General features: G+C 44.3%; 1 protein-coding gene across 1 annotated transcript in view; it reads right to left on the bottom strand.

Moving 5' to 3' along the window:
* The window catches only part of LOC125551484 (protein HUA2-LIKE 2-like), a 31,269-nt gene extending 29,962 nt beyond the window's left edge, over nucleotides 1–1,307 (bottom strand). The window contains 1 exon segment of the mRNA XM_048714742.1: nucleotides 923–1,307. Coding sequence (XP_048570699.1) covers nucleotides 923–1,048 — 126 coding nt within the window. The 5' untranslated portion in view covers nucleotides 1,049–1,307.
* Between the last annotated feature and the right edge of the window lie 19,512 nt (nucleotides 1,308–20,819).

Genomic DNA, 20,819 nt, shown 5'->3' with positions numbered 1-20,819 from the left:
GGAGATCCATTAATGCTAATCAAGCAATTAAAAGATTGCATTTAACATGCCAAAGTGAAACCATAAGTTGTTCAGAAATCACAGAGAACCTTGCACCAGTGTAAACAAGGTGGTCCAAGGGCCAACATAAGGTCGGGTCATAGTTTAGTTATTTATCCCTATCTTGAAGATCCATTAATGCCAAGCAAGCAATCAAAAGTTCGCATTTAACATGCCAAAGTGAAATCACAATTTGTTCACAAGTCACAAAGAACCTTGCACCAGTGTAAACAGGTACTAATGGGTCCTAAGAGCAAAACACAAATTGGAACCTATGCATCTAATAAACTTGAACAAATCACAATGAATAAAGAGCACATTATGTAACTAACAAACTTCGAACAGCAGGCGCAGGGATGTATATATATCCAAAGTCCAAACAGAGTTAAGACATATCACTCAAATCCTACATGATTCCCAGTTCCTTTAAACTCTAAATTACCAGCAACGCCAAATATTATCAATAAAAAAACCAGCAGCTAGAAGAAAGAAGAAGGAAAACAAGAAATGAAACTAGTTAAGCTGCGATAAAACATAGGAATATCACCTAATTTCAAAAGCTCGGGAAAATGAAACAAGAAACAGCTTCTCTGACTCAAAGATCCATTTTTCCGTATCCTAAACCGTGTGCATACCAAATCTCACTGGTAAGCGGCAAGAAAAGCACAAAAACTAGAACAGGTTAACAGCTAAAACAATCAAATCGGGGCAAGAGGCCATCGAAGAACCTAAGATTTGGCCAAAATGGCAGCATGGCAGGCCCCACAAGGCCCGCCTTCCACCCTGGAACGAAACCCTAAGCAAGCTAACCCGAGTTCCCAAGCCACAGGCTACCCGGACAACTGCGTACGAGGCTACAGATGAGAAAGAAGCCCGAACTCACCATGGCTGGCCACGCGGGGAAGCCCTTCATCTTGGCGAGCACCAGGTCGCCGACCTTCCACTGCGCCGCGGCCGCCGCCGCTGCAGCAGCCGCAGATGCGCCGCGCTTCCTCCTCGCCGGCGCCATCGGTCTCCCGCAACCAGCCAACCGCAGGGCCGCCGCCGCCTCCGGGGCGGCGATTAGCGCACAGCGCACGAGGCTGTGTAGCGGCAGCAGGCCGCAGCTAGTGCCGGAGGCAGCAGGGCGCCCGGTGGTCGTCCTCCCCCTCCTCTTCCCTTTAGCTTCAACAACGGCGGCGGCAGGCAGCGGCGAGGGGAAGAGGAATTTTACTTATTTTTATCATTCTCTTCTGCTCTCCTGGTTTTATGAGTATATTTTGTGTTTTGAGCTGTGTTTTTTTATGTGTGTGTTTGAGCAATTTTTCTTAATCAAAGTTGCGCTTTATTTAACTTACGAAGTTCGGAATCTCATCCGACAAAACAGAAAGAACGAAATGAGGGACCAAACCTTACAAAATTCATCACCTACTACTACCCTAGCTAGCTTAGAGCATCTCCGGCCGTTGGCCCCCCAGAGGCGCCTAAAATCGCCACCCGGAGGCTAGCCGGCGTAAAAAAAGGGCCTGGGGGCGAGTTGGTCCCCAGTCGCCGGCCCGAGGGCCGCCACCAGACGCGTCTAATTTTTTCAAAAAAAAAACGTTGAACGAAGTTCGGTTAAACACGGCTAAATTTCGGCAAACTTTGACATATATTAGACATGTTCGCGACGCGGTACATAGCAAATATAAACTAAAAAAAGAAATCGTTGAACGTCGAGTAGTCGTCGTGGTCGTTGTCATCCTCGCCGCCGTTATCATCGTTGGCCTTCTCCTCCTTGACGCGGCCGTCCCTGCTGGACCCCTGCCCGGCGTCGCCATGACGGACGGGTGGCGGTGGCGCGTCGTCGTCGTCGCTATCGTCGAGGACGACGACTCCTCCTTCATCGCGGCCCCGGCGGCGCTGCTCGGATGATCCCGCAGCCCGGATCCAGCCGGCCCCACTCCGGCGATCCACACCGGCCTCGGATCCGGCAAGTCCCGCCGCCACCGTGACCTCCAACTCCGGCGAGCTACTCCGGCCACCTCGGTTCGCGAGCCGGAAACCCTAGATCCCGAGGTCCACTTTTCCACTAAGTCCCTTTTTTGGTTAATTTTATGCTCCCTTCATCATGCCATAACTCTGTGCCCGTAGCTCCATTTTGGGCGTATCAAATTGTTCATCTGAATGTGCTCTTCATTTTGTTACATTGTGCCATGCTTGTTTGAGTCCATCTTGATGCCCAAATTGTTGATGCAAGAGTGCTATAAAATGTTAGTTCCTTTTTCTTAGCAGATCTTGAGCATTTGTCATTTTTGCCATGTTTATTGTGTGCTGCATATGAGCATGAGTTCTACATGTGTTTTGGGCTATGTCATGCCATCTTTACAGGGGTGTATGCCATGTATTTTTGTGATCTTTGTGGTGACTAGCACATGCATGCAAAGTAGCTCTCGTGATATTGCTGATTTCAGGGACTTAGAATTTCACCAAGTCATTTTCCTGATGTTATGTTTATGCCATGTATTCATGTTGCTACAGAGAGATCCATGCTTCTTTTGAATATGTTCAGTAAGGATGATTTGGACATATGGTTGTGCTCTATCCATCCATGCCTCTGTTTGCATTTATGGAGTGGTCTAGCATGACTCAATCTTGCTCTACTTTTGCTATAAAATGTTCCTGACACACTGTTTACGTGTTAATTAATTTTGCCAAGGTTGTTGTAGTTGATCCATGCATGTTATGAGATTGTTCTTGCCATGTTTAGCTTCTTAAACATGTCTTATTACTATTGCTATGCTTATCTTGCCATGCAATGCCTTGTGTTGAGTGAATCAAGCTCGCAAACATGCCTTCATAATTCTGTTTTTGTCATGTCCAGTTTTCTGCTAAGACTGAATCTGTTAACGAAACTTGCTATGTTTACATAGGTGCCATCATATCTTCTGATCCTTTTTGGCTTATGGTCAGTAAGGGACTTTTGTCCTATGCTTTGAGTAGATTCATGCCATGCCTTGTTTGCCATGATATGTTCCTGTAGCATGTTGTTATCTTGCTCTAAACATTGCTTCCTGATGTTAATTCCTGGCATGTTGTTATTTTCACAGTCTGTGATGCTGTTATCTTTTGCACTTTTGCCATGCTTGTTTGAACCTGCTATTGTGTGATTTAGCAGTAGCTGAGTGTTCATCTTTTGTCAAGCATCTTGAGTAGATCACTGCCATGTGCTTTGTTGCTATGTTAGAGTGCAGTAGCTTAGTTTCTTGTTGCATTTTAGGTGGCATCGTGCTGTTAGTCGCATAATTGTGACATTCTTGTTTTGCTTGCCATTTGCAAACCGTGCATCCGATTCTGGTGATCTTTATATCGATTTCGACCGAAATCAACTCATCTTTCCAGCGGCACACTTGCTTTGCCAAGTTGAGGCATGGTTCAATCTTTTCTTTCCGGAGCACGCATATGCATTGCATATCACATCCTGCATATCATGCCATGTTTTGCATCATGTTGCTTGCGCATTGTACCATGGTTGATTGTGGTTTCCTTTGCTTGTGTTCTTGCCTTGGGTAGAGCTGGGAGACGAGTACGTGATCGAGGAACCCATTGAGTACGCTTACAAGGATCAAGCTTACCTCAACTCAGAGAACTTTGCAGGCAAGATGACCATACCCTCGAAATCACTTCTTTCTTTGCTTGCTAGTTGCTCGCTCTTTTGCTATGTCGCGATACCTATCACTTGCTATATCATGCCTCCCATATTGCCATGTCAAAACTCTAACCCACCTTGTCGTAGCAAACCGTTATATGGCTATGTTACCGCTTTGCTCAGCCCCTCTTATAGCGTTGTGTAACATCCCAAATTTTCAATTTGGAATGTTATACACTAGATCATATGCATATCATATTTTCTTGCATTTTGGTTGATCCTAGAAATTTCACGCAACTCAAGGACCCTCAGAGAGAGTTGGAGATTTCGTTATTTTCATATTTGAGAGTTCTCTCGAATTTTGAAAATAGGATCATTTGATTTATTTATTTTGTCTTCAATAATATTTCCGGTGTCAGAAAATATATGAGAGAGGGAATAATATGACTTTCCCAAATTTAGGAAAAATGAAGATATAATAAATAGATCAATTGTTGTTTGCCGGAGTTTTATTTGCATTTTATTTGGATAGGGAAAAATGCGCGTTTTCAAAAATTGCATTTTAGGTCCGGAGAAAAGTTCATTTTGTTCGGCTCATTTTTAGGAGTCGGGGAAAATTTACTTTAAATTTTTCGGAGTTCGTTTAGATCCTTTTTTGTTTTTTTTTCTGCGCGAGGAAACTATTTAAAAAAAAATGAGCAGCGCCTTGGGCCAAAGGCCCAAGCCAAGCCACCTACCGCCGCGCTCCCAGGCGCCAGGCGCCGAGCCACGAGCCGGTCGGCCGCCGCCGCCTCTTGCTAGGACCGAATCCTTTTAGGATTCTAGGGCGCCCCTTGTTCCCTTTTCCTTATTTCGTTTTCTTTAGTCCTACTCCGTTTATTTTCTAGATCTTTCCTACTCCTATTCTAATTCCTTGTCCTCTACCTCAAGTAAACCCCTCCCCTCCCCAATATAAATACCCAAACACCCCCCCTCTAAACACATCAAATCAAAGCTCCCCTCCACACCGCGCCTTGCACCGCCGCCGCGCCGCATCACACCGCGCCCTGCGTCACCGCCGCCGCGCCGCCTCACCTGCGCCGCCACCCCACACCCCGCGCCGCCGCCGCACCTTACCGCCGCCGCGCCGCATCACACCGCCACCCCTCACCCGCGCCGCCACCCCACACCCGCGCCGCCGCCGCACCTTGCCCACGCCGCCTCCCTACGCCGACGCCGCCGGAGCCCCGTTCACCGGAGACCTCGCCAAGGTAGCCCCGCGCTACATCTATTCTTTTTCTCGGATCGTTTTCTTCTAATCGTTCCGATTCTTTTCTTCTCTAAACCGTTCCGGTTTTCTAGATCGGTTTTTCGTTCGGTTTTTTTCTTCTCCGAAACCCTAAATCGGATTCGTTTTCTTCTCCGATTTAGTTGCTTTGGACCGTTCGCCGGACCGTTCGTCCTAACGAACGTGATCACCGGATTCTTCTAGGTTAACGAACGTCTGTTTGTTTAACCGTTCTTCTTTTTCTTTTCGTCGGATTTATTCCGCGATCGCGATCTCAGATCCGATCTTCTTTCTAGTCTTTCTTTTCGCTCGTTTATCGGAATCAGGTGATTCAAGCGCCTGGAGTTTCGTCTCGAAACCGCCGTTCCGTCTAATCAACTTGAACAAGCTTTTGTTACAGTAAAATTTTGACCTAGTTTCAACTTGCTAGAACCGAGTTGTTTTCTTCCGCCGTTTGTTTTTCGTTCTTTCTTTGCAACCGGAGTTCTTAAGTTGAACTACTTGGTTCGATCTCTTGTTCGAGTTTTACCTGTGCATTAGATGAGTACTTATTGTATGCTTGTTGTTTGTCTGCGATAGATTACCCGGATTGCGCCGCTTGTTACTTCGAAACCCTAGGACTCGCGGATCATCAGCAAGGCAAGTAACACTTTGATCATACCTTTTCTACAACCCATGTTTTATTGCATTAGATCAATCCTCTCACATTGCATGATTAGGATCTAATTAAATTGTGGGATGGGAAGTAGATGAGGTAGTACCTATTACCTGTATTATTATGAAACCTTTGGGAGTTACTTCTACGTTTGCTTATTATGCCATGCTATGCTAGTAGACGTGGATTGGGTGAGTGATATCCATGACAGATGTGAGATTGATAATTTTAATGGTTTATCTAAGGTGGCAACTTAAACACACATCTGGGTGGATTGAGGCACCTGATGTCTATCAGGACTTGCCTGTTTTTTTTGGACCGCCACCCAGGCTCAAAGGGATCATAAGATCTTTCATGCTAGAAACTTCCGTGTGCAGCCACATGCTACTATGGGCTCTGGCATAGTTGACTAAGTTGTGCGAACTCTTACGGGGTGGACTAGCAGATGTAGGGGATGTAGGTGTACCGGTCTACCCCACATGTAAGGTGCTAGTGCTTCTGAAAGACTATGTCTCGGTCATCCGTTTCTCAAACACCATGTAGTGCGAGAAAACAAACGGAGGCGATCGAGTCATGTGGGGAAAAGTGCGCAAACCTCTGCAGAGTACAAACTAATCATGATTAGCCGTGTCCCCGGTTATGGACAACTTGAGTATCTAGTACTTGAATATCATTGTGAATCTCAACATGTTACTTCTAATTAATGTTATTGGGTTTTAATTACTTTTAATTGGGATTGAGAATGCTGTCAACCATTCTCAATGTTTCACAACCACCATGATAGTAAATAAAATTTATTCCTTTGTAGTAGGGAAAAATTGGCTTTACGCAAAACTGTAACCATAGAGCTTTCCACCAGCCATATGTGCATATAGTATAGCTGTTTCATTCCATTACTCTCTATGTGTTACATTGCCAGCATATTCCATGTGCTGACCCGTTTCGGGCTGCAACTTCTCATGTTGCAGACTTTTTAGACGACGAGTAAGGTGCTTTTAGGTCGTGGTTCTATACTCAGTGTTGCTGTTGGAGTTGTTGGACCCATTTATCTTCCGAGTCTTCCGCTGTTATCATTATTACATGGCCTTAAGCCATATTTATTGTAATAAGTTCTTTTTGAGCCATCGATGTAATAAGTGTGTGATTGCAACTCTGCTATAAAACTTCGATGTACTGTGTGGTGTCAGCATTACTGATCCAGGGATGACACCGTAGCATAGTAGACGTGATCCATTCGGGTCAGGTGCTACAGAGATGGTATCAGAGCACACGCTGACTGTAGGACACGACCACTAAGTTAAAGCCATAGATCACTATTCTCTTCCTTTTTCTAACTCCTCATCTTTTCTACTTCTATTAGGATGACGAACGCGAAGATTAAGTACGCTCAACCGGATGAAGGGCAACCATTTGGATTTCACCTGAAGGAAGTCACCAAGTACCTGAACATTGGATTACCAAGCTTCACGGGAACTTCAACGCCACTCTGCCTGAAGAGGACGCTGGAAGATTCAAGCTCACGTTCCGGGAAGAACATTCGCGCCAATCACGAAGCCCATAGATAGTGTTTTCAATGCACCAACCTGGAGTCTAGGAAGGAGCATGGCAGCTCATATCACCATAGGACGCATTGGAGAAGTTTATCAAGAAGACCTCAAGGACACTATCTACCAGATTTGCGGACGCCGAGATGAACAATGGGAGTTAGTCAGCACCAAGAAGGATAGATCCATTGCATCTTTCATCCAGGAGTTAAACCAGCACATTCGATGCCACGAGAACCAGATGTGCAATGATATGATAGAGTTGAAGAATGCGAAGGCAAGGATCATCGAGCTAGAAGGAGCAGAATACATGGCCAGACAAGGATGTTTCCAAGTACCATTGAGTATAGGAAGGCATGTATTCCCAACGGATTTAATTATTCTGGAATCCCAAGGTCTGGATGTGATTCTTGGTATGGATTGGCTGTCGATGTATGGAGGAAACATCGATTGCGCCAGTAAGACAATTTTGCTTATCACACCAGAAGGAAGAAGGATCAAGTATGTATCCCGGCATGTGCCAAACAGGACACAAGTGAATTGCTTATTAGGAGTTGTGCAGGAGGAATTACCAGTGGTAAAGGATTTTCCTGATGTATTTCCTGAGGAATTACCAGGCATGCCACCGGATAGAGACATTGAGTTTTTGATTGAGTTATTGCCAGGTACAGGCCCAATATCGAAGCGACCGTACCGGATGCCAGCAAAGGATTTGGTGGAAATTAAGAATCAGATTAAGGAGTTATTGGATAAAGGTTACATTCGCCCAAGTTCTTCACCTTGGGGATCACCTGTACTTCTAGTGGAAAAGAAGGATGGATCATTAAGGATGGTTGTAGATTATCGGGGATTGAATGAAGTAACCATCAAGAACAAGTACCCACTGCCAATGATTAATGATCTGTTTGATCGATTACAAGGAGCTAAAGTGTTTTCCAAGAGTGATTTGCGATCAGGGTACCATCAGTTGAAGATTCGAGAGCAGGACATACCTAAGACAGCATTCACCACAAGATATGGACTGTATGAGTATACCGTCATGTCATTTGGATTGACTAACGCACCTGCCTATTTTATGAACCTGATGAACAAAGTGTTTATGGAGTTTTTGGATAAGTTCGTCGTAGTGTTCATTGATGACATCCTAGTTTATTCAAAGAATGAAGAGGAGCATAAGGAACATTTGCGTTTGGTTTTGGAGAAACTAAGGGAACATCAGTTATATGCCAAATTCAGCAAATGTGAGTTTTGGTTGAAGGAAGTTGGATTCCTCGGACACGTTATATCCGGAGAAGGTATAGCAGTTGACCCCACAAAGGTTGAGACCATAACCGAATGGGAAGCACCAACAACAGTTGGAGAGATCCGGAGTTTTCTTGGACTCGCAGGATACTACCGGAGATTTATTGAGAATTTCTCAAAAATTGCGAAGCCTATGACGGAGTTGTTGAAGAAGAAAACTAAGTTCAAATGGACTGAGGAGTGTGAGGCTAGTTTCCAGGAGTTGAAGAAACGTTTGGTTACCCCACCGGTATTGATTTTGCCAGATCAGACCAAGGATTATGAGGTGTATTGCGACGCTTCACGTCGAGGACTTGGAGCAGTGCTTATGCAGGAAGGGAGAGTTGTTTCGTATGCATTACGACAACTGAAGCCTCATGAGTTGAATTATGCCACGCATGATTTGGAGTTAGCAGCCGTAGTGCATGCGTTGAAAACGTGGAGACATTTCCTCATTGGAAATCATTGTGAGGTGTACACGGATCACAAGAGTTTGAAGTACATTTTCACGCAGAAGGAGTTGAACCTCCGACAAAGGAGATGGTTGGAGCTCATCAAGGATTATGACATGAGATTGCATTACCATCCCGGAAAGGCTAATGTAGTAGCTGACGCATTGAGCCGTAAGAGCCATGTCAATATCTATGACGGAGAGAAGTACCAAAGGAGTTAGCAGAAAACCTTCGTGAGCTATGTTTGGAAATAGTTCCGAGAGGCTATGTAGCAGCATTGGAGATTCAGTCAACATTGATGGATAAGATCAGAGAAGCTCAGAAATCTGACAAGGAGATTGCTGCTATAAAAGAGAAATTGAGCGAAGGAAAAGCAAAGGGATTTCGTGAGGATGAGCACGATACCTTATGGTTTGAGGACCGTGTTTATGTGCCCAATGACCCGGAGATCAGGAAGTTGATTTTGCAAGAGGCACATGATTCACCATATTCGATTCACCCAGGGAATACCAAGATGTATTTGGATTTGAAGGAAACATTCTGGTGGACCGGAATGAAGAAGGATATTGCAGCATATGTAGCAGTTTGTGACGTATGTCAGAGAGTAAAGCAGAACATCAAAAGCCAGCAGGATTGTTACAACACTGCCGATACCCGAATGGAAGTGGGATAAGATAGGCATGGATTTTATCACAGGGCTACCCAGGAAAAGCCGGATATGACTTGATATGGGTAGTAGTTGATCGTTTGACGAAGGTAGCACATTTCATTCCAGTTAAGACCACTTACACCAGTGCTAAGTTGGCAAAGATATACATGACTAGAATCGTTTGTTTGCATGGAGTTCCGAGGAGTATCGTATCAGATAGAGGAACTCAATTTACCTCAAAGTTTTGGAATCAGTTGCATGAAACTTTAGGAACCAGACTAGAGTTCAGCACAGCTTTTCATCCGCAGACAGATGGACAGACCGAGAGAGTCAATCAGATTTTGGAAGATATGCTGAGAGCTTGTGCACTAGATTATGGATCAAGTTGGGACGAAAACTTGACGTATGCGGAGTTTTCTTATAACAACAGTTACCAAACCAGTTTGAAGATGGCCCCTTTCGAAGCTTTATACGGAAGGAGGTGCAGGACACCGTTGTCCTGGAACGAAGTTGGAGACCGTCAATTCTTTGGACCAGATTTGATTAAGGAGTCAGAACGGAAGGTTAAGTTGATTCGCGATAGGCTCAAGGTAGCCCAGTCCAGGCAGAAGAGCTATGCAGATTCTAAACGCAAGGAGACAGTTTACGAAACCGGAGACAGAGTTTACCTTCGAGTATCCCCACTTCGAGGAGTTAAGCGTTTTGGAGTTAAGGGAAAGTTAGCACCGCGTTTCGTTGGACCATTTAAGATCGTGAAACGTATGGGAGAAGTCGCTTATAAGTTGGAATTACCAGAAGGACTGTCAGGAGTTCATGATGTATTCCATGTTTCTCAGCTGAAGAGATGTCACGCCGAGATGGCGGAGGTACCGCTAAGAGATACAGTGCCATTAGAAGCGATTCAGTTAAAGGATGACCTAACATATGAGGAGAAGCCAGTCAAGATTCTCGATTATGCCAGCAGAGTTACTCGCAGCAAGGTTATCAAGTTTTGCAAAGTTCAGTGGAACCACCATTCAGAGGATGAAGCCACCTGGGAGAGAGAAGAAGATTTGCTCAAAGACCACCCTCACCTATTTTCTAGCCAACCCGAATCTCGAGGGCGAGATTCATCTTAAGGGGGGTAGGTTTGTAACATCCCAAATTTTCAATTTGGAATGTTATACACTAGATCATATGCATATCATATTTTCTTGCATTTTGGTTGATCCTAGAAATTTCACGCAACTCAAGGACCCTCGGAGAGAGTTGGAGATTTCGTTATTTTCATATTTGAGAGTTCTCTCGAATTTTGAAAATAGGATCATTTGATTTATTTATTTTGTCTTCAATAATTTTTCCGGTGTCAAAATATATGAGAGAGGGAATAATATGACTTTCCCAAATTTAGGAAAAATGAAGATATAATAAATAGATCAATTTTGCTTTCCGGTGTTTATTTGCATTTTATTTGGATAGGGAAAAATGCGCGTTTTCAAAAATTGCATTTTAGGTCCGGAGAAAAGTTCATTTTGTTCGGCTCATTTTTAGGAGTCGGGGAAAATTTACTTTAGATTTTTCGGAGTTCGTTTAGATCCCTTTTTGTTTTTTTTTCTGCGCGAGGAAACTATTTAAAAAAAAATTTGAGCAGCGCCTTGGGCCAAAGGCCCAAGCCAAGCCACCTACCGCCGCGCTCCCAGGCGCCAGGCGCCGAGCCAGGAGCCGGTCGGCCGCCGCCGCCTCTTGCTAGGACCGAATCCTTTTAGGATTCTAGGGCGCCCCCTTGTCCCCTTTTCCTTATTTCGTTTTCTTTAGTCCTACTCCGTTTATTTTCTAGATCTTTCCTACTCCTATTCTAATTCCTTGTCCTCTACCCCAAGTAAACCCCTCCCCTCCCCAATATAAATACCCAAGCACCCCCCCTCTAAACACATCAAATCAAAGCTCTCCTCCACACCGCGCCTTGCACCGCCGCCGCGCCGCATCACACCGCGCCCTGCGTCACGCCGCCGCGCCGCCTCACCCGCGCCGCCCCACACCCCGCGCCGCCCCACCTTACGCCGCCGCCGCCACCCCACACCCGCGCCGCCGCCGCACCTTGCCCACGCCGCCGCCCTACGCCGACGCCGCCGGAGCCCCGTTCACCGGAGACCTCGCCAAGGTTAGCCCCGCGCTACATCTATTCTTTTTCTCGGATCGTTTTCTTCTAATCGTTCCGATTCTTTTCTTCTCTAAACCGTTCCGGTTTTCTAGATCGGTTTTTCGTTCGGTTTTTCTTCTCCGAAACCCTAGATCGGATTCGTTTTCTTCTCCGATTTAGTTGCTTTGGACCGTTCGCCGGACCGTTCGTCCTAACGAACGTGATCACCGGATTCTTCTAGGTTAACGACGTCCGTTCGTTTAACCGTTCTTCTTTTTCTTTTCGTCGGATTTATTCCGCGATCGCGATCTCAGATCCGATCTTCTTTCTAGTCTTTTTTTGCTCGTTTATCGGAATCAGGTGATTCAAGCGCCTGGAGTTTCGTCTCGAAACCACCGTTCCGTCTAATCAACTTGAACAAGCTTTTTCCCCGATAAAAATTTGACCTAATTTCAACTTGCTAGAACCGAGTTGTTTTCTTCCGCCGTTTGTTTTCCGTTTCTTTGTTCGGTTCGTTCTTTCTTTGCAACCGGAGTTCTTAAGTTGAACTATCTGGTTCGTTCTCTTGTTCGAGTTTTACCTGTGCATTAGATGAGTACTTATTGTATGCTTGTTGTTTGTCTGCGATAGATTACCCGGATTGCGCCGCTTGTTACTTCGAAACCCTAGATCTCGCGGATCATCAGCAAGGCAAGTAACACTTTGATCATACCTTTTCTACAACCCATGTTTTATTGCATTAGATCAATCCCCTCACATTGCATGATTAGGATCTAATTAAACTGTGGGATGGGAAGTAGATGAGGTAGTACCTATTACCTGTATTATTATGAACCTTTGGGAGTTACTCTAGTTTGCTTATATATGCCATGCTATGCTAGTAGACGTGGATTGGGTGAGTGATATCCATGACAGATGTGAGATGATATTTTAATGGTTTATCTAAGGTGGCAACTTAAACACACATCTGGGTGGATTGAGGCACCTGATGTCTCTCAGGACTTGCCTGTTTTTTTTGGACCGCCACCCAGGCTCAAAGGGATCATAAGATAATTCATGCTAGAAACTTCCGTGTGCAGCCACATGCTACTATGGGCTCTGGCATAGTTGACTAAGTTGTGCGAACTCTTACGGGGTGGACTAGCAGATGTAGGGGATGTAGGTGTACCGGTCTACCCCACATGTAAGGTGCTAGTGCTTCTGAAAGACTATGTCTCGGTCATCCGTTTCTCAAACACCATGTAGTGCGAGAAAACAAACGGAGGCGATCGAGTCATGTGGGGAAAAGTGCGCAAACCTCTGCAGAGTAACAAACTAATCATGATTAGCCGTGTCCCCGGTTATGGACAACTTGAGTATCTAGTACTTGAATATCATTGTGAATCTCAACATGTTACTTCTAATTAATGTTATTGGGTTTTAATTACTTTCAATTGGGATTGAGAATGCTGTAAACCATTCTCAATGTTTCACAACCACCATGATAGTTAATTAAAATTTATTCCTTTGTAGTAGGAAAAAACTGGCTTTACGCAAAACTGTAACCATAGAGCTTTCCACCAGCCATGTATGCATGTAGTATAGCTGTTTCATTCCATTAATCTCTATGTGTTACTTTGCCAGCATATTCCATGTGCTGACCCGTTTTCGGGCTGCAACGTTAATGTTGCAGACTTTTCAGACGATGATTGAGGTGCGTTTAGGTCGTGGTTCTATACTCAGTGATGCCGCTGGAGTTGATGGACCCATTTATCTTCCAAGTCTTCCGCTGTTATCTTTAATATATGGCCTTAAGCCATATTTATTGTAGTAAGTTCTTTTTTGAGCCATCGATGTAATAAGTGTGTGATTGCAACTCTGCTATAAAACCTCGATGTACTGTGTGGTGTCAGCATTACTGATCCAGGGATGACACCGTAGCACAGTAGACGTGATCCATTCAGGTCAGGTCGCTACAAAGTTGCTAGTTGCAGGTGAAGATGGAGTTTGTTCCTTGTTGGAACATGATTATTGTTGGGATATCATTATTATATCTTGTTTACTTTAATGCACCTATATACTTGGTAAAGGGTGGAAGGCTCGGCCTTATGCCTGGTGTTTTGTTCCACTCTTGCCGCCCTAGTTTTCCGTCATACCAGTGTTATGTTCCTTGATTTTGCGTTCCTTACGCGGTTGGGTTATAATGGGAACCCCTTGACAGTTCGCCTTGAATAAAACTCCTCCAGCAAGGCCCAACCTTGGTTTTACCATTTGCCACCTAAGCCTTTTTCCCTTGGGTTCTGCAGACTCAAGGGTCATCTTTATTTTAAACCCCCGGGTCAGTGCTCCTCTGAGTGTTGGTCCAAACTAGAGCACCGTGCAGGGTCGTCCCTTGGAAACTTGGGTTACGTTGGCTCCTGTACGCTTAGCTTATCCGATGTGCCCTGAGAATGAGATATGTGCAGCTCCTATTGGGATTTGTCGGCACAGTGGGTGGTCTTGCTGGTCTTGTTTTACCATTGTCGAAATGTCTTGTAACCGGGATTCCGAGTCTGATCGGGTCTTCCTGGGAGAAGGAATATCCTTCGTTGACCGTGAGAGCTTGTGATGGGCTAAGTTGGGACACCCCTGCAGGGTTTTGAACTTTCGAAAGCCATGCCCGCGGTTATGGGCTGATGGGAATTTGTTAATGTCCGGTTGTAGAGAACTTGAAACTTAACTTAACTGAAATGAATCAACCATGTGTGTAGCCGTGATGGTCTCTTTTTGGCGAAGTCCGGGAAGAGAACATGGTTTCGTGTTATGCTTGAACGTAAGTAGTTTCAGGATCATTTCTTGATCTTATAGCTTCTCGACCATGCTTTGCTTCTCTTCTCACTCTCATTTTCGTAAGTTAGCCACCATATATGTTAGTCCTTGCTCCAGCTCCACCTCACTACCTTTTCTGACCCATAAGCTTAAATAGTCTTGATCGCGAGGGTGTGAGATTGCTGAGTCCCCGTGACTCACAGATTACTTCCAAAACCAGATGCAGGTGCTGATGATGCCAGTGCACGGGACGCGACCGAACTCAAGTGGGAGTTCGACGAGGATTCAGGACGTTACTATGTTTCCTTTCCGGACGATCAATAGTGGAGCCCAGTTGGGGTGATTGGGGATCTATGCAATTGGGGTTGTCTTTATTTTGGTTCCGTAGTCGGACCTTGATTGTATCTGGATGTTGTAATGCTATATTTATGTATTGTGTAAAGTGGCGATTGTAAGCCAACTCTTTATCCCTTTCTTATTCAGTACATGGGATGTGTAAAGATTACCCTCTTGCGACATCTACTATGTAGTTATGCCTCTAAGTCGTGCTCCTACACGTGGGAGATATAGCCGCATTGTAGGTGTTACGAACCACCACTATCTGCCAAGTGCACACCTTCTGGGCCTGCACAGAGCTCTTCTTCATCCATGGCATCAACAGGACAAACACATGATATTATTTGTCGTCGTTGCAAGGGTGGAGGTCATTATGCGAGACAATACCCATCTAAGCGTGTGATGATTGTTACTGAGGATGGTGGGTATGAGTCCGCTAGTGACTATGATGAGGAGACTTTGGCTCTTATTACAAGTGAAGAACACGGTGGAGATGATTTTGATCATGAGACGCAATACATGGCTGCTGAAGATGCTAACATGTATGAATGTTTAGTTGCTCAACGTGTTTTGAGCGTGCAAGTTACACAAGCAGAGCAAAATCAGAGGCATAATTTGTTCCATACAAAGGGAGTTGTGAAGGAACGTTCTATTCGCGTCATCATAGATGTAGGGAGCTGCAACAACTTGGCTAGCATGGAGATGGTGGAGAAGCTATCTCTCACCACAAGACCACATCCACATCCTTACTACATCTAATGGTTCAACAACAACGGCAAGGTAAGGTAACACGTACTGTTCATGTGCTTTTTAGTATCTCTACATATGCTGATTATGTTGATTGTGATGTGGTACCTATGCAAGCATGTTCCTTATTACTTGGTAGACCATGGCAATTTGATAAAAATTCTGTACACCATGATAGAAACAATCAGTATACTCTTGTTCATAAGGACAAAAATATTACTTTGCTTCCTATGACTCCTGATTCCATTTTGGAAGATGATATTAATAGAGCTAATAAAGTGAAACAAGAGAAAAAAGAGTGAAAATCAGATTGTGGCAAAAGAATTTGAGCAACAAATGAAGCCTGATAATAAACCATCTAGTGTTGCTTCTGAAATTAAATTGAAAAGTGCATGTTTACTTGCCACCAAATCTGATATTGATGATCTAGATTTCAACAAATCTGTTTACCATGCTTTTATGTGCAAACAGGCATTATTTTCTTTCGAGGATGTACCTTCCTCTTTGCCTCCTACTGTCACTAATTTTGCAGGAGTTCACTGACGTCTTTCCACAAGATGTGCCACCGATATTACCACCTATTCGAGGGATTGAGCATCAGATTGACTTAATTCCCAATGCTTCGCTGCCTAACCGTGCGCCATACCGTACCAATCTAGAGGAGACGAAGGAGATTATGCGTCAAGTACAGGAGCTGCTCGACAAAGGTTATATACGCGAATCTCTTAGTCCTTGTGTTGTTCCTATTATACTAGTGCCAAAAAAGGATGGTACGTCGCGTATGTGTGTTGATTGTAGAGGCATTAATAATATTAATATTCGTTATCATCATCCTATTCCTAGGTCAGATTGAAGGAAATATGCCCTAGAGGCAATAATAAAGTTATTATTTATTTCCTTATTTCATGATAAATGTTTATTATTCATGCTAGAATTGTATTAACCGGAAACATAATACATGTGTGAATACATAGACAAACGAAGTGTCACTAGTATGCCTCTACTTGACTAGCTCGTTAATCAAAGATGGTTATGTTTCCTAACCATGACAAAGAGTTGTTATTTGATTAACGGGATCACATCATTAGGAGAATGATCTGATTGACATGACCCATTCCATTAGCTTAGCACCCGATCGTTTAGTATGTTGCTATTGCTTTCTTCATGACTTATACATGTTCCTATGACTATGAGATTATGCAACTCCGTTTGCCGGAGGAACACTTTGTGTGCTACCAAACGTCACAACGTAACTGGGTGATTATAAAGGAGCTCTACAGGTGTCTCCAAAGGTACATGTTGGGTTGGCGTATTTCGAGATTAGGATTTGTCACTCCGATTGTCGGAGAGGTATCTCTGGGCCCTCTCGGTAATGCACATCACATAAGCCTTGCAAGCATTGCAACTAATGAGTTAGTTGCGAGATGATGTATTAAGAACGAGTAAAGAGACTTGCCGGTAACGAGATTGAACTAGGTATTGAGATACCGACGATCGAATCTCGGGCAAGTAACATTACCGATGACAAAGGGAACAAAGTATGTTGTTATGCGGTCTGACCGATAAAGATCTTCGTAGAATATGTGGGAGCCAATATGAGCATCCAGGTTCCGCTATTGGTTATTGACCGGAGACGTGTCTCGGTCATGTCTACATTGTTCTCGAACCCGTAGGGTCCGCACGCTTAAGGTTTCGATGATAGTTATATTATGAGTTTATGAGTTTTGATGTACCGAAGGAGTTTGGAGTCCCGGATGAGATCGGGGACATGACGAGGAGTCTCGAAATGGTCGAGATGTAAAGATCGATATATTGGACGACTATATTCGGACATCGGAAAGGTTCCGAGTGATTCGGGTATTTTCTGAGGTACTGGGGAGTTACGGGAATACGAGGAAGAAGCAATGGGCCATGGGCCTTAGTGGAAAGGACCAGGAGGTGGCGCGCGCCCCTCCCAAGCCCAGTCCGAATTGGACAAGGGGTTTGGGGCGCGGCCCCTCTCTCCCTTCTTTCCCCTCTTCCCCCCTTTCCCCCTTCTCCTAGTTGGACTAGGAAAGGTGGAAACCTACTCCAACTAGGAGTAGGAATCCTACTCCTCCTTGGCGCGCCCACAAGGGTCGGCCGGCCTCCCCCTTGCTCCTTTATATACGGGGGCAGGGGGCACCCCATAGACACAAGTTGATCCACGTGATCATATTCTTAGCCGTGTGCGGTGCCCCCTTCCACCATAATCCTCGATAATATTGTAGCGGTGCTTAGGCGAAGCCCTGCGACGGTAGTATATCAAGATCGTCACCACGCCGTCGTGCTGACGGAACTCTACCCCGACACTTTGCTGGATCGGAGTCCGGGGATCGTCATCGAGCTGAACGTGTGCTAGAACTCGGAGGTGCCGTAGTTTCGGTGCTTGATCGGTCGGGCCGTGAAGACGTACGACTACATCAACCGCGTTGTGCTAACACTTCCGCTGTCGGTCTACAAGGGTACGTAGATCACACTCTCCCCTCTCGTTGCTATGCATCACCATGATCTTACGTGTGCGTAGGAATTTTTTTGAAATTACTACGTTCCCCAACAGTGGCATCCGAGCCTAGGTTTTATGTGCTGATGTTATATGCACGAGTAGAACACAAGTGAGTTGTGGGCGATATAAGTCATACTGCTTACCAGCATGTCATACTTTGGTTCGGCGGTATTGTTGGACGAAGCGGCCCGGACCGACATTACGCGTACGCTTATGTGAGACCGGTTCTCCCGACGTGCTTTGCACAAAGGTGGCTAGCGGGTGACAGTTTCTCCAACTTTAGTTGAACCGAGTGTGGCTACGCCCGGTCCTTGCGAAGGTTAAAACAACACCAACTTGACAAACTATCGTTGTGGTTTTGATGCGTAAGTAAGATTGGTTCTTGCTTAAGCCCGTAGCAGCCATGTAAAACTTGCAACAACAAAGTAGAGGACGTCTAACTTGTTTTTGCAGGGCATGTTGTGATGTGATATGGTCAAGACATGATGCTAGATTTTATTGTATGAGATGATCATGTTTTGTAACCAAGTTATCGGCAACTGGCAGGAGCCATATGGTTGTCGCTTTATTGTACGCAATGCAATTGCGCTGTCATGCTTTACTTTATCACTAAGCGGTAGCGATAGTCGTGGAAGCATAAGATTGGCGAGACGACAACGATGCTACGATGGTGATCAAGGTGTCGCGCTGGTGACTATGGTGATCACGACAGTGCTTCGAAGATGGAGATCACAAACACAAGATGATGATGGCCATATCATATCACTTATATTGATTGCATGTGATGTTTATCTTTTATGCATCTTATCTTGCTTTGATTGACGGTAGCATTTTAAGATGATCTCTCACTAATTATCAAGAAGTGTTCTCCCTGAGCATGCACCGTTGCGAAAGTTCTTCGTGCTGAGACACCACGTGATGATCAGGTGTGATAGGCTCTACATTCAAATACAACAGGTGCAAAACAGTTGCACACGCGGAATACTCAGGTTATACTTGACGAGCCAAGCATATACAGATATGGCCTCGGAACACGGAGACCAAAAGGTCGAGCGTGAATCATATAGTAGATATGATCAACATAGTGATGTTCACCAATGAAACTACTCCATCTCACGTGATGATCGGACATGGTTTAGTTGATTTGGATCACGTGATCACTTAGAGGATTAGAGGGATGTCTATCTAAGTGGGAGTTCTTAAGTAATATGATTAAATTGAACTTAAATTTATCATGAACTTAGTCCTGGTAGTATTTTGCAAATTATGTTGTAGATCAATAGCTCGCGTTGTTGCTTCCCTGTGTTTATTTTGATATGTTCCTAGAGAAAATTGTGTTGAAAGATGTTAGTAGCAATGATGTGGATTGGATCCGTGATCTGAGGTTTATCCTCATTGCTGCACAGAAGAATATGTCCTTGATGCACCGCTAGGTGACAGACCTATTGCAGGAGCAGATGCAGACGTTATGAACGTTTGGCTAGCTCAATATGATGACTACTTGATAGTTTAGTGCACCATGCTTAATGGCTTAGAATCGGGACTTCAAAGACGTTTTGAACGTCATGGACCATATGAGATGTTCCAGCAGTTGAAGTTAATATTTCAAGCAAATACCCGAGTTGAGAGATATGAAGTCTCCAACAAGTTCTATAGCTAAAAGATGGAGGAGAATAGCTCAACTAGTGAGCATGTGCTCAGATTGTCTAGGTACTACAATCGCTTGAATCAAGTGGGAGTTAATCTTCCAGATAAGATAGTGATTGACAGAATTCTCTAGTCACCATCACCAAGTTAGTAGAACTTCGTGATGAACTATAGTATGCAAGGGATGACGAAAACGACTCCCGAGCTTTTCATGATGATGAAATCGATGAAGGTAGAAATCAAGAAAGAGCATCAAGTGTTGATGGTAGACAAGACCACTAGTTTCAATAAAAGGGCAAAGGGAAGAAGGGGAACTTCAAGAAGAACGGCAAGAAAGTTGCTGCTCAAGTGAAGAAGCCCAAGTCTGGTCCTAAGCCTGAGACTAAGTGCTTCTACTGCAAAGGGACTGGTCACTGGAAGCGGAACTGCCCCAAGTATTTGGCGGATAAGAAGGATGGCAAAATGAACAAAGGTATATTTGATATACAGATTATTAATGTGTATTTTACTAGTGTTCGTAGCAACCCCTCAGTATTTGATACTGGTTCAGTTGCTAAGAGTAGTAACTCGAAACGGGAGTTGCAGAATAAACAGAGACTAGTTAAGGGTGAAGTAACGATGTGTGTTGGAAGTGGTTCCAAAATTGATATGATCATCGTTGCACACTCCCTATACTTTCGGGATTAGTGTTGAACCTAAATAAGTGTTATTTGGTGTTTGCGTTGAGCATGAATATGATTTGATCATGTTTATTGTAATACGGTTATTCATTTAAGTAAGAGAATAAATTGTTGTTCTGTTTACATGAATAAAACCTTATATGGTTACACACCCAATGAAAATAGTTCGTTGGATCTCGATCGTAGTGATACACATAAACATAATATTGAAACCAAAAGATGCAAAGTTAATAATGATAGTGCAAACTTATTTGTGGCACTGCCGTTTAGGTCATATTGGTGTAAAGCGCATGAAGAAACTCCATGCTGATGGGCTTTTGGAATCACTTGATTATGAATCAGTTGATGCTTGTGAACCATGCCTCATGGGCAAGATGACTAAGACTCCGTTCTTCGGAACAATGGAGCGAGCAACAGATTTGTTGGAAATCATACATACTGATGTATGAGGTCCGATGAATATTGAGGCTCGCGACAGGTATCAT

This window comes from Triticum urartu, chromosome 4 (assembly GCF_003073215.2).
Source record: "Triticum urartu cultivar G1812 chromosome 4, Tu2.1, whole genome shotgun sequence".
NCBI lineage: Eukaryota > Viridiplantae > Streptophyta > Magnoliopsida > Poales > Poaceae > Triticum > Triticum urartu.
Note: the sequence above shows the minus strand (reverse complement) of the source record. Positions and strands in the feature narration are given on the sequence as shown.